The sequence below is a fragment of the Ascaphus truei genome, chromosome 1 (genome assembly GCF_040206685.1).
Source record: "Ascaphus truei isolate aAscTru1 chromosome 1, aAscTru1.hap1, whole genome shotgun sequence".
Taxonomy (NCBI): Eukaryota; Metazoa; Chordata; class Amphibia; order Anura; family Ascaphidae; genus Ascaphus; species Ascaphus truei.
This window is the reverse complement of record NC_134483.1, coordinates 420862330-420874778: the sequence shown is the minus strand read 5'-3', so window position 1 is coordinate 420874778 and position 12449 is coordinate 420862330. Positions and strand designations below refer to the sequence as shown.

The 12449-nt window shown below is 42.0% G+C and overlaps 1 protein-coding gene across 1 annotated transcript in view; it reads right to left on the bottom strand.

Moving 5' to 3' along the window:
- Nucleotides 1-11084, bottom strand: part of SLC7A11 (solute carrier family 7 member 11) — a 271394-nt gene extending 260310 nt beyond the window's left edge. Inside the window, exon 1 of the mRNA XM_075615257.1 lies at nt 10477-11084. Coding sequence (XP_075471372.1) covers nt 10477-10759 — 283 coding nt within the window. The 5' untranslated portion in view covers nt 10760-11084. The remainder of the gene's footprint in view (nt 1-10476) is intronic.
- Nucleotides 11085-12449: the final 1365 nt, after the last annotated feature.

Genomic DNA, 12449 nt, shown 5'->3' with positions numbered 1-12449 from the left:
ATTGAGACAACTCTGCCCCTCATGATGTCAGCAGACCCCTCCCCTGTGTCTCTTGCCTTAGACACAGAGTCAGGTGGCCTACCTCCACCACTCAGAGCAGGGCTTGATGTGGGGGAAACCCATGTTAACTACTGGCAGCCTGCCCTTAGCAGGGCTTATACCAGTAGGAGGATAGACATATAGCCCTATTTCTTACCAGGGCTATATATATATATATATATATATATATATATATATATATATATATATATATATATATATATATATATATAAATAAAAGCTCTTAGTATAAGCAAGTGAAGGTACAGATTAGCTGATGGTATATATATTTCTGGAATTCCAAGAGGTGAATGAAAATTGTAGCATAATAGATGTAATTGTCGCTCACTTCTGAGCGACAATTACATCTATTTCCTATAACTATCATTCACCTCTTTGAATCCAGCAGCTTATATACCATCAGTTGATCTGTACCTTCAATTTAGATTTGAAGTGCAAGTATTATTGCTTCATGACATTTGTTCAACTTTGACCATTGGATTTGTGCAAATGTTTTATTGCTTTATATTATTCTGATCTACTGTATGTTCATTCACAAACACATGTATACCGATTGTTAATTTATTAAATATCATATAAATATATATATATATATATGTAATGGGTATTCCCTGTGAATACAGACGCTACTGATACTGTATATTACCTGTATGGCTCTCAGGAGCCTAAGCCTCCACTCGGGGAGCCTGGGGTACATACATATAACTATCTTGTGATGCAACGCCTCCACTTGGGAGGGATCCCAATGGAGTGGGAGGAGGCCCTTACAGGAAACAATCACGATAAGCACACGGGTGTAAAACAGGACAGGCTTTACTAAACATATGCACATAACTTATACTGTACAGTATACCAATCACATTCAATGTTAGCACTGGGGTAGAATATAACGTAACCCCCACTCCCACCACCGTGTACCCCCACACCGTGTCCACAGTATAACCCCCCTTGTCCTGTGGTCAGCACTGCCACTATGTGCGAGTACTCGTGTGGTGCACGTGCTTAACGATACCTGCCCAGTGCGACGGCACCTAGGCATTCAACGGATCTTCGCAAAGGATCAGACAACTTCCTGGCGACGTCTGGTTCCTCCGGTGAGATGATCGGTCAGGGCTGTCCACCCTTGGTACAGTTCCGCTCTCTCTGCGGAGTAAGCTTGATCCCAAGCCTTTGGATGGGAGGCGCAGTGTCCTCTGTGTTCCTAACTAGCACTGTAATAGTAAGGGGCAGGGTCCCTAACCTGGGGCCTGTCCCTGAAGCAATACAAACTACTGAGTGGCTCAGGGCTAATTGGGGCCTAGGGGGCTGCTGGCCTAGTGCAGTGAGTCATTGACCCCTGCACCCTCACCTCCTTACCATAGCCTCTCCTGGCGCCGACTGACTGCGTGGGCTCTGTGACAGCTTCCTATACCCTGCTTTCAGAGGAGCCTAACACCCTATTGGTTCCCTGGCGTCAGGTGGGGTGTCCTAGGCTCATGGGACTTGTAGTCCCTGCCCAGAGCCTGCTCCGCATTGGTGGGGTTTCGCACGCTATGCCTGCACCTGCGCAAGCTAGTCGAGGGCCTCCTTACTTCTGCCCTCCCTGCGCATGCGCAAGGCAATAGAAAATGGTGGCGCCCTGCATCGGGAGCTGCCGGGATACCGGGCTACAATTTAGCGCCGCAATGCCGCACCAACCCCCAGCAACTGCTCACCCGATGCTCCGCTCGCCCCCCCCCCCCCAGCTAGTGAAGATTCGTGCACATGCGCCCCCACCCATGCCCAGCCGTGGTGAGTACCTGGAGAGGGGGGTTGGGGGCGCTGTGCAGAGGGGGACCTGGCTACATCTATATTTATATAACTATATTAGACGGCACAGAATTCATTTGACTTTAAAATATATCTTCTTGCCTTTTCATAAGCTATTTTGACTTTTTTTAAATCGGATGTTTTTATTTGTGTGTTTATTTAATTTTTTAGCATATGTAGGTTTGAAGCATGGGGTCTCCGGAGCCGAACTGCATTGATTTCAGCTCTGGGACCCCTTGCTTCCTGAGATACTTACCACCATAGTTGCTGCCGGTAGGAGCACTGGCTGGGTTGACAATATGGAGGTGTAAAGGTCCTGCGTCATGCTCACCAATAGGAAGCCACAATGTCACCCCTTGTATCTTTCTATTGGCCCATGTGACGCAGGAGCTTCACAGGGATACTGGCACCACCTATGGAGGTATCTCCAGAAGCAGGGGGTCCCCCGGAGCTGAAATCAACACGGTTCAGCTCTGGAGAACACCTGCATCAAACCTATTAAAAATAAATAAATACACGCAAATACGGTCACCTGGAGTGCTCCTTTAATGGTAAACATGATAATCTCAAACACTACAAATTAAGAAAATAATGCTTTTACCAGTAGAAAAGCATTTAAAAAATGTTTAAGAAAACTTATATCGGCTTCTTGGGGGTATTGCTGTTGTAAGGTGCATCTATATACAGTATTTCCCAAACAGGTCAACAATTAGGTTGGAGAAAACGGTTCTCAAGCTATACCAACATCAGGGACAAAGGCAGGTCTCTGCCCTCATATGTAAATATCAACAGTATTTTCTTTTATTTCTTTATTTTTTATTAAAGGATAGGCACATCCACTGGTTCAAAAACCTCACAAACCTGGGGGGTCCAGATTTCCCAAACTGTCCAAGGCACTCGCTATTTGGATTTATCTGGTCCATGAATTTGGATTTAGAATCCAAATCCAGGACAGAATAAAACCACCTACAGTATCTGCTTCAAATTCAAATTGGGTCACTGCTCCCACTTCTGGCTGTCTGATGCCTGCCTGTGGTTTAGGGGGAGGGATCAGAGGTAAGGGAGGAGTAGGGACCCTCCCCTTCAAAAAACTGCCTCCTAAACTCCACATAGAGGACCCTACCTCCTCTGGTCTAGCTGTAGGGATCACAAGGGTTACTGGAGCTGTGTCTGATGCTCCCTCTACTTTGCTGCCTCTTCTGACATCGGGAGTAATGTAGTTAACTACTAAAGGCTCAACAGAAAGAGATAGGGACACCACCCCAATGTCACACTCCCCTCTTTTACCACCCTCTAACCCCAATTTCCCTTTCTTGTCCCTCCATATCACTCTCACCCCATATCACTCTTATACACAATTATACAGGTGTAGCCAGACTAACTGATCCCACATATACCTCACAATAAAGAGGCGTAACTCAAGACAAATGTTTCCATAGGATTTACTGCCTATAACTGTGTGTGGGGGTTGGACTCTTGTCGGGGGCTAGGGGTGGGTGTTTGTTAACTTTTTTTATTTTATTTAATGTATTGAAGCAGGGGGTGTCCAGTGGTAAACCTAATTAATATCAGCTCTGGGGAGCCCATTTCCCTAGGGGTGCCGCTAGCTGCTCCAGAGTCCACATGGCGTGGCTTGGAAGCTTTAAACCCCAGCTGGGAGCGGTTACCGGCTCCCTCTACGGAGTGTGTATATCTCCAGAAACACCTCCGAAAACCCCTTGCTTCAATACAGTATACTGTAGAAATATTGATTTAAAGGACAAACTGGAGTCTGTAAGAGCTATTCAGGGAGACTGCTTCTCTCTGGGACTCTTCTGCGCAATTCTTACAGGCTTGTGGCTGGTAGGATTAACGCTGCAAGATCCCATTCAGAAGCAGGGACCCCTGCCGAGTTAATCCTCTGGGCTACCTACTGCTTTCATGGCCCCGACCCATGCAAACGTGTGTGGTCATGAAGGAAGTATCTCTTGATAATAATAATCATAAAAATAATAGCATGTTCTTGTATAGCGCTGCTAATTGTACGCAGCGCTTTACAGAGACATTTTGCAGGCACAGGTCCCTGCCCCGTAGAGCTTACAATCTATGTTTTTGATGCCTGAGGCACAGGGAGATAAAGTGACTTGCCCAAGGTCACAAGGAGCCGACACCGGGAATTGAACCAGGCTCCCCTGCAGCAATCTCAGTGTCAATCAGTGTCTTTACTCACTGAGCCACTCCTTCTCCCTATATATATGTAAGAAACTATGCTTCTGCTAACTATTAGTTTTATTCAAAGGAAAAAGTGCATACATGAATGAAGCTGTGATGTCAGCATTACCACTGAATTCTTTGGAAAATTAATGATGTGGTTTTTTTCTGTTTGTTTTTACAATACCTGTATGTCATTTTTCCATTATGACCAATGCCACATTTCACATACTGTATAAGGCTGCGTCCAGGGTCAGCGCTTAGGCGCTGACCCGTGCTGAGGCGCGCTGACGCTTCTCAGTGAGCCCCTGCAGCCGCAATGAGAGCGGCTTTAGCAGGCGCTCGCACACGCTTCCACAAGCATGCGGAGCGTGTGTCTTTGAAAAATGTTAGATTTTCGCGCTCATGGGAGTGCAGGGCCGGTCACGTGAGCGGTTTGCCCAATGAGGGTGAACCAGCTCTGTGACGTCACAGCCCCCCCCCCCCCTGACACGCCCCCGGACGGCGCGGATCAAGGCCAGGGAAAGCACCCGCTTTCCCTCAGCTTCCGCGCGCCTCCGCACGGCTGTAGTTCTATTGTCGCAGCCTAAGACAGAAAGCCTAACACAATATATAAAAAGAGTATAAAAAAGTGGCCTATGTACAATTCTTTGTTCTGTTGGCAAATACTGTAGGGTGTTTTCTCTATCTTGCTGTGATTTAGCGGTTTGTGAGTGTGCCTTAATTTTAACTTATCTATTATTAAAATGTTATAATGCCATGTCCCTTTTTTTCCTCTACTTTCTTAAGACATCCATTTGTACAGTGTGGAGGGTTCCGTTCCCAGTGAGAACTAGTCACATGTAAGTGTGTGTTTTTTTTTTTTTTTAGCAGTATATATTCTATACCTATATTATGCCATTGTTTTTTGTTGCTTTTTTGTTTTTGTTTCTCTCCCTTTCTATATATTGGGGATGATGACTTGTATCCACGCGCTGGACACGCGCTGGAGGACTCTTTTCTTCTTTAAGAGTATACATACTGTACATCAATTACAAATTAAGCACAACATGAACAAATATTAGCTTCAATATCAAATTTCACATTTTCTGCATCATGTCCAATTTTACTTTTCATTGGTCACATTTTGGGTTAGATCCTCAGAAGTTCGTTAAATCTGACCTACTGGCATAGGTAACATCCATTGGTTTGCCATGATTTAATGGGTATCCTCAAAGCTAATTTTATGCGAAACAAATGGCTCATTTGCATATAGCTGAGGTGGCATTATCCAGCTAATGTTGGGATAACCATTATCTTGCTGTAGCGTTGACTCGCGTTAGTGATAGGATAAGAAAGATGCCAGGTATATATTGCAATACAATATATACAAGACATCTTTCTTCCCAATAAAAAAAACACATAAATTAACCTCTTGGAAGCCATTGTGGCCATGAAGAAATGTATTATGCATGAATAAAACACTCATTGCCATTAGGGTCACAAAGGGGTTAATACAAACACCCCAACTACCCTACTACAAATTGTATGCCATAGTGGTACAACCTATGGCATATAAGGGTTTAACCTCTACCACCCCCAGCTGGCCTAACCTCCCTCCACGGGTAGCTACACCCATAACCCACCCTCCCAATCCCCCTCCATCCAACAAACCTAACTCCCACAGTAATGGTCAATAGCCCTATTAGGCAAAAATGACCGGACCACCTTTTACATCAGCCAATAGGATTGGTTGTGTACCATGTGAAGTTACAGGACTTTCAAGATTGCAATCAACAAAGTAGAAATCTCTTCGAGATATTCTAGTAGACAGTTACAGTGGTGCAATGCTAGTCATTCACTGGTTTAACTCACTGCTAGAGCTGCTGCCTAAAAAAGCAGTGGGGTTCTAGTCCTGTTGGGTCTGACACCAGTATACCATTCCAGTCACTATTTTTTTATGCTTATCAACTCAATATAGTTGGTATGGAAATCCTATTTGGAAGTGTGGGATGGGACTCATTTAAATATATTTTGCATATCTCCGAGGGTACCTCATGTGTACCCCTTTCTTACCACTGGCATAGCTCCCTAATTTGTTTGGAGTGTGAGATGATATGTTTGTATGTACGTATGTACACACATATAATGTATATAAACACATACACACAACTTGATATAATACTAAATTGGAAGTCCTTTGCTCTCCCCCCTCCGAAACCCGGAAGAACAGTGAATTGTGAAGTGTTGGCAATGTTTCTGCATCTATTCCACTGTGTGTATGCCTTGTCCTGATAGTCCGGATCCACCTGATGACATCATTGCATGAGCCAATCAGCAGCCAGAAGTTGTCGTAACGATGTATCAACACTTCGCAATTGACTGTTCTTCCGGGTTTGCCAACGCGCCCATGTGACTACCAGGACTAATCAATGTGCTCTTCGGGAGTACCCGCCTCATTATGATGTCACGGAATGCCACCACGGAATACACCAAACAGCAGCACTAGCAGGCGACCCGCAAAGTTCCAAGTGCTGCTGCCAGATGTTTTTTGAATCGGGTGCACGTAATACCGCAGTGCAGGTTTGTGTTGACTTTACCATTCTCTTGCTTGACTTTGGTGCTTTGACATTATTGTCTCTTTCAGCCCATAGTATTTTATACTCTGATTGTTGGTTTATTTGAAATGATTGGCTCTTCCAGCCCACAATAGTGTATACTCTGATTGTTGGTTCATTGGCTCTTTTAGCCCTTATGGGTATCCAGGCACTTTGTGTCAGATTAGTCATTAGTACTATTGCTAGATATTAGGCCAGATATTGCATTTTCATCCTTTTGTCATATGTACAGTATATATGTTTGGCTTATCTTATAGCCAATCACCCCATTGGGCTTTATAGCGTACGTGTTGGTAACTACTACTGGTACACAAAATTACCTTATAGGTTGCTATATTTGCTATTTCTTGTTGGGAGATACCGTCCTGTATAAGACATAAGGGAAGTACCCTTGATCGCTGTGATCTTGGGGAATGGGCCAGAAGAAGGGGCCTTATGCCCCAAAACCTTGCCCATCCTTATTTGTCTAGTTCTCTCCCCATTTTCCCTTGTCTTTTCCTCCTCCTTTCCTTTCCCTTTCCATCCCATTTTTTTCCTCACAATTTACTTGTTTGAATCATATTTGTTTCTGATTTTTGCACTCTCTACTATTTTGAGTAGTATTGCAGTGCACTCTATATGCCCTGGTATTTTGTGACTATATTCTAGAAACATTTCGTCATGACATTTCTGTTTATTTCATTATTTCTTTTGAGTGCTAGGTACCCTACCTCTGTGTTAAATATTAAAGTTAATGTATCATTAAGTATTGAAAGGACTTCTGGTATCTACCTCTACGATTTCGTGAGATTCCATACAAACATACATTATCAAAATGAAAAAAGTTAGAAATTCTTATAGGAAACAAGATTTCTCATTACTTTAAACTGCGGCCATTAAATCTTTCAATCATAAAAGTTACTATCAGATATTTATGATGTATAATAAAGGAAATTTGAAACATTTGCAAATCCCATTGATACAGTATAATATTGCATATCTCTCATGCTCTAGAGTACAAAAAATTATATTGGTATTCTGTAACATCCTAAGCACGTCGTACTTTAAGAACAAATGTCACAATATACTTTTAATGCTTATCTGCTCAGAATTACCCAATATGCATAGGATGATGTATGCTTCCTAGAACTGATGTTAGCAAAGCAGGGCCTCTGACGTATCAGTCAATGATGATCTTACTGCGAATAATGCTTTCGCTAAAAAAAGACCTAGGGAACAAGGTAACCATAAAATAGGGGATCATATACTTTAAACCGCAACCCCCCCCCCCTCCCAATTCCTCCTCTTTTAGTGTACCAGGAGGTTCACTGAGCTGAACAGTGTTAATTTCAGTCCTTGCAACCTCCAGTTTTGAGATACTTACCAGTAAAAGTAGCGTTGGTACTTGATATTTGATATTTAAAAAAAAACATATCAGACAGGGGCAGCTGCATTCGCTTTTCACCCAATTTGCTGTGATACCTGCCAGAAACAGACAGTTCGAAATCTTGCCTTCCTTGGGTAGGGGAAAGAGAGCGACAGACCCTATTGTAGAGGGCCCATTTACCTCCAAATACATTAACCTATCACAATGCCACACATCTTTGCCCAGAAATGCACTTATCGATGTTTAATTAATAGATTCCGCACAGAGAGTTCAGACGTACAGGAGTGCCTGACATTGATTTCCCTAAACAAAACATTTGTTCCAATATTCTGGACTTTCCTGAAAGACAGATAGCACTCAAGATGTATTCATACAGAATGGGAATTGGAATACACCAAAACTGACTATATGCTTGAGAACTGGGTTATTAGTGTTTATTGCTAACTAAACTAAGCCACGCTATTCTGAAAACAGTTCCTGATTTTGACATTTACATTATTATGTAATTGTTCAACTCTTTTACATGCCCTTGTTTCCATTAAAGTTGCAAGGGTGCTACTTTATTAAATATGCAGTTGGTTTTAAGATATACTGTACCACAATTTTTTGATTAGCCACTTGTAGATCAAGAGCAATAAAATATTAGGTTTAGAACATCCCTTGCCAACACCAATAAATAGTCACTCGTTGAAGAGATACTGTACACAGTAGGTGGTAGATTCCAGTATTGACATACACACCCTTCACTACGTCATAGAAGCAGCAGATTCAGTACTAAGGAACAAAGCTATCAACACACTGCTGACATATAGCATGTTTACAAAGTAGTTCCTACCTGTACAGTTGCCACGTTACATGCCTAACGTGATTGCAAATAGCGTTTTTGTACAAAATCACATTGCCATATAAAACATCATCTGTAGCTACTCCCTAATTGATATATGGTTCCCAGCACACAAAGAGAAAGCAAATTGATAATTAGCAAAGGGTATATATGTGATGTGTATGCAGACAAATACAAAAAAATTATGCAAATATAAACACTACAATGGATGCAAAAGGCACCTGAGGGTAAAAAAGGTACACAAAGAGAAAGCAAACTGATAATCAGCAAAGGTGATGTGTATGCAGACAAATACAAAAAATTATGCAAATATAAACACTACTATAGGTGCAAATAGCACCTGTGGGGGAGAAAAGGTACTCTGGAGGCTGAGGAGTGTGGGCAATGAGGGGAGGGAAAACAGAAGTAGGGAGGGGTGGATGGGGGAGGGTTGGGAAAGGAAGGGAAGTGGAGGGAAAAACAACAAATTTGGAGAAAAGAAATGAAAAGCAAGTAGAGGGGGCAACGTTTCGGGAGATGAACCCTTCTTATGGCCCGTTCCCTATGGTCTTGGTGACCACAGGTACTTCGCTCTCCCTTGTTCCAAACCTCCAGAAAGTGAACAAAGCACCCAGCTCACTATGTAAAAGACTATACAGGCATACCCTGGTTTAAGGACACTCACTTTAAGTACACTCGCGAGTAAGGACAATAGGCAAACGGCAGCACGTCCTGAATAGCAATACCAGCTCCCTACCTATACCGAAGCTGTGCGCTAGCAGGGAGACTATAGAGGCTGTTACAAATGCGTTATTTACATCACTTATGCACGTATATGACGATTGCAGTACAGTACTTCCATCGATAAAGTGAATCACTACCTATTTTCCACTTAAGTTAATTTTCACTTTACATACATGCTCCGGTCCCATTGCGTACGTTAATGCGGGGTATGCCTGTATAACAGAATGAACAGGGGCGTATTGCCTGTCAATGTCCTGGTTGCCCAGTGCTTAATATGAATCAGTTAAGAGAGGGGAATAAGCCCAAGTCTACCTGTATGTGAGTCCAAGTAGCACCATGAAAAAGGCTGAAGCAAACTTGCTCAACCACATCCAGGAACTCCTAGAAGTGTTTTCCCTCCCCTCATTGCTCACAATCTTCAGCCTCCAGAGTACCTTTATTCCCCCTCAGGTGCCATTTGCACCTATAGTAGTGTTTATATTTGCATAATGTCTTGTATTTGTCTGCATACCCTTTGCTGATTATCATTTTGCTTTCTCATTGTGTGAGGGGAACCATATATTTTGTACTGACATTATTTGGGAGGGTTGCCCCCCCCCCCCCCCCCCTTGTTCCCGTTACACCATCCACATTCTTACCAATTTTCTTGGCAGATTCATCGAGTACTGTCTACTCTGTATACTTCTTACTCCCTAATTGATATTAGATGAAAATACAGGGGTTGTAATTAAAATCTATTTTATATGATTAACAATGTATCACAATGTAGATTTAATATTACTTTTAGCAAGGATTTTAGAAAATGAATTAACAACTTACATTCTCAATATAACCATTTGAAGTTGAAACAAAAAAAGCATGATATTACAGTTGGACAGAAAAATATTTATAAACTGATCAGTACTTACCAAACAGTGACAGGATACCACAGGCAGTCCAGACAACTAGAGACATTCCTACACTACCTGTATGTTGCAGTATTGCTTTGGGAGAGATAAAGATTCCAGCTCCAATGATAGTTCCAATGATTATTGAGATCCCCCTCAGCAAAGTTATTTTCTTTTTCAGCACCACTTTTCCTTTTCTATCAGGCTGTTTGTAGTCAATTGAGGGCAACATGCCATTTAATTCCTTTGAAAGGGAACCGGTATTGGAAACACTAGACACATTAGAAGCTGGTTTCTTGTTCATGATGAGTACCCGAACAACCGAATTCCTTTCACACAGAAAAGTGTTCAGCAGGTGTGTTCTCACTTCCTTTGCTAAATCCTTGTGGCGTGTACAAACTGCTGAACTGCTCTGCTTTAAAACTTTGAAATACACAATACTGTACTTGTTACTCTTTCAAACTTCTCAGTAACACCTGTTCTTTCACGATGTTTCCCTACCCTATCCTTGCCGAACAGCTCAGCGTCCGCATGGGTTTAATTTTTTTTTTTTTTTTTTTTACAGAATTTAAGCTTACTGTACGGCTGTCACACCAGGTTACTGCTGCTGAATGATGATGCAAATTCCCTAAGTTTGCATCAGCCACATAAAAATCCTTTGCATTACTCAGCATTTATTTTACAGAAGCATGTTGCACAAGGCAAAGCTTAATCTCCTTACATCAAACCTGGGGGAGTAACAAGAGTTCCTGTTGCTTAGGCAGATCATTGTGACTTGCACAAAACTTTGAGAACAAAGACCATTCACTCAAAATAAAATTCACATAAAACGTGAAACACGTTGCCTTGTTTGTTAAAAAGAAAAACAACTTGATACATTTGTATTACTTTTTTTAGAATCAGTGTTGGCATTGAGATCAGTTTTTGTTTTACTTATAATGGGCTTCTGTGTGATTAACGACAGTTTGAGAAATATTTGGTATATGAGTGTGTGAATAGTGTGATTTTTATGCAAAATCTATGATTCAAACTTTTAGACTTACATTGATTGTGTGAGTGCTCATGGCCTTCACACAAAGGAGCAGAAAAACTGCACCAAATCTGTCAAGGCAAAGTACTATTGTTTCTTTCCCTTGATACATTTGGTGTATTTTTTATTTATTTTTTGCACCAGATTTGCAACTAGAAGACTGGATCATCAGCCCAATCAATGGTCACTCCAGTGTAAACTTTCTATGTGTAGAGATGGGAAAACTTGTTTCAGAAATTGGAATGTGCCTGGATTTGTCTCTAAAAGGCAGATTCAGAGAGGGAGAGAGATTTAAGTGGAGTCTCAAAGTAGGTGCGTGTGTGCGTTCATAAACCTCCCTCCAAATAATATATGGAGAGAGACCTGTGCTCAAAAAAGGAGCACACCTTTGATACATAGGAAATGTGCTAATGAGATATGCAAAGTACAGTATATTTAAATGACTCATACACCACACTTCCTAAAAGGACTTGCGTAAGACGGATTAATAAAGCTAAGGCACCTAGTGCGCAATGGGGTACTGATGAGTACGATTAGGTACAGGTGTAAGCAGTAGAGTTCAAAAGTATGCTGCAGCAGTGGAGCTATACAAGAGTGCTTACTGCTACCCTGAATAGCAGGTGGGGGTTTTGATGCCTTTGGGCCTGAGAGTATACCCATACTAAGGTACTTTAGGAGTGGACGTATCTTGTGGAAACATTTTAGGTGTGTAAGTTGTTTAATAGACTTTGCATTTCCAATCAGCACATGACATGGGTGTGCTCCTTTTTGTGCACAGGTGTCCCTCGACAAGTTATTTCCCGTGTGGGTTGGAGGGGATATGTATACGTAGCACTTGGAATACTACTAAGATAGTCTCTCTCTCATAAAGATTTGGGTACAGATTTTAAGACAGATGCAAAAATTGAAGGTGAATGAAGGAGCATTTGTCAACATTTTTAACTGTCCAATCCGCCTATGGATT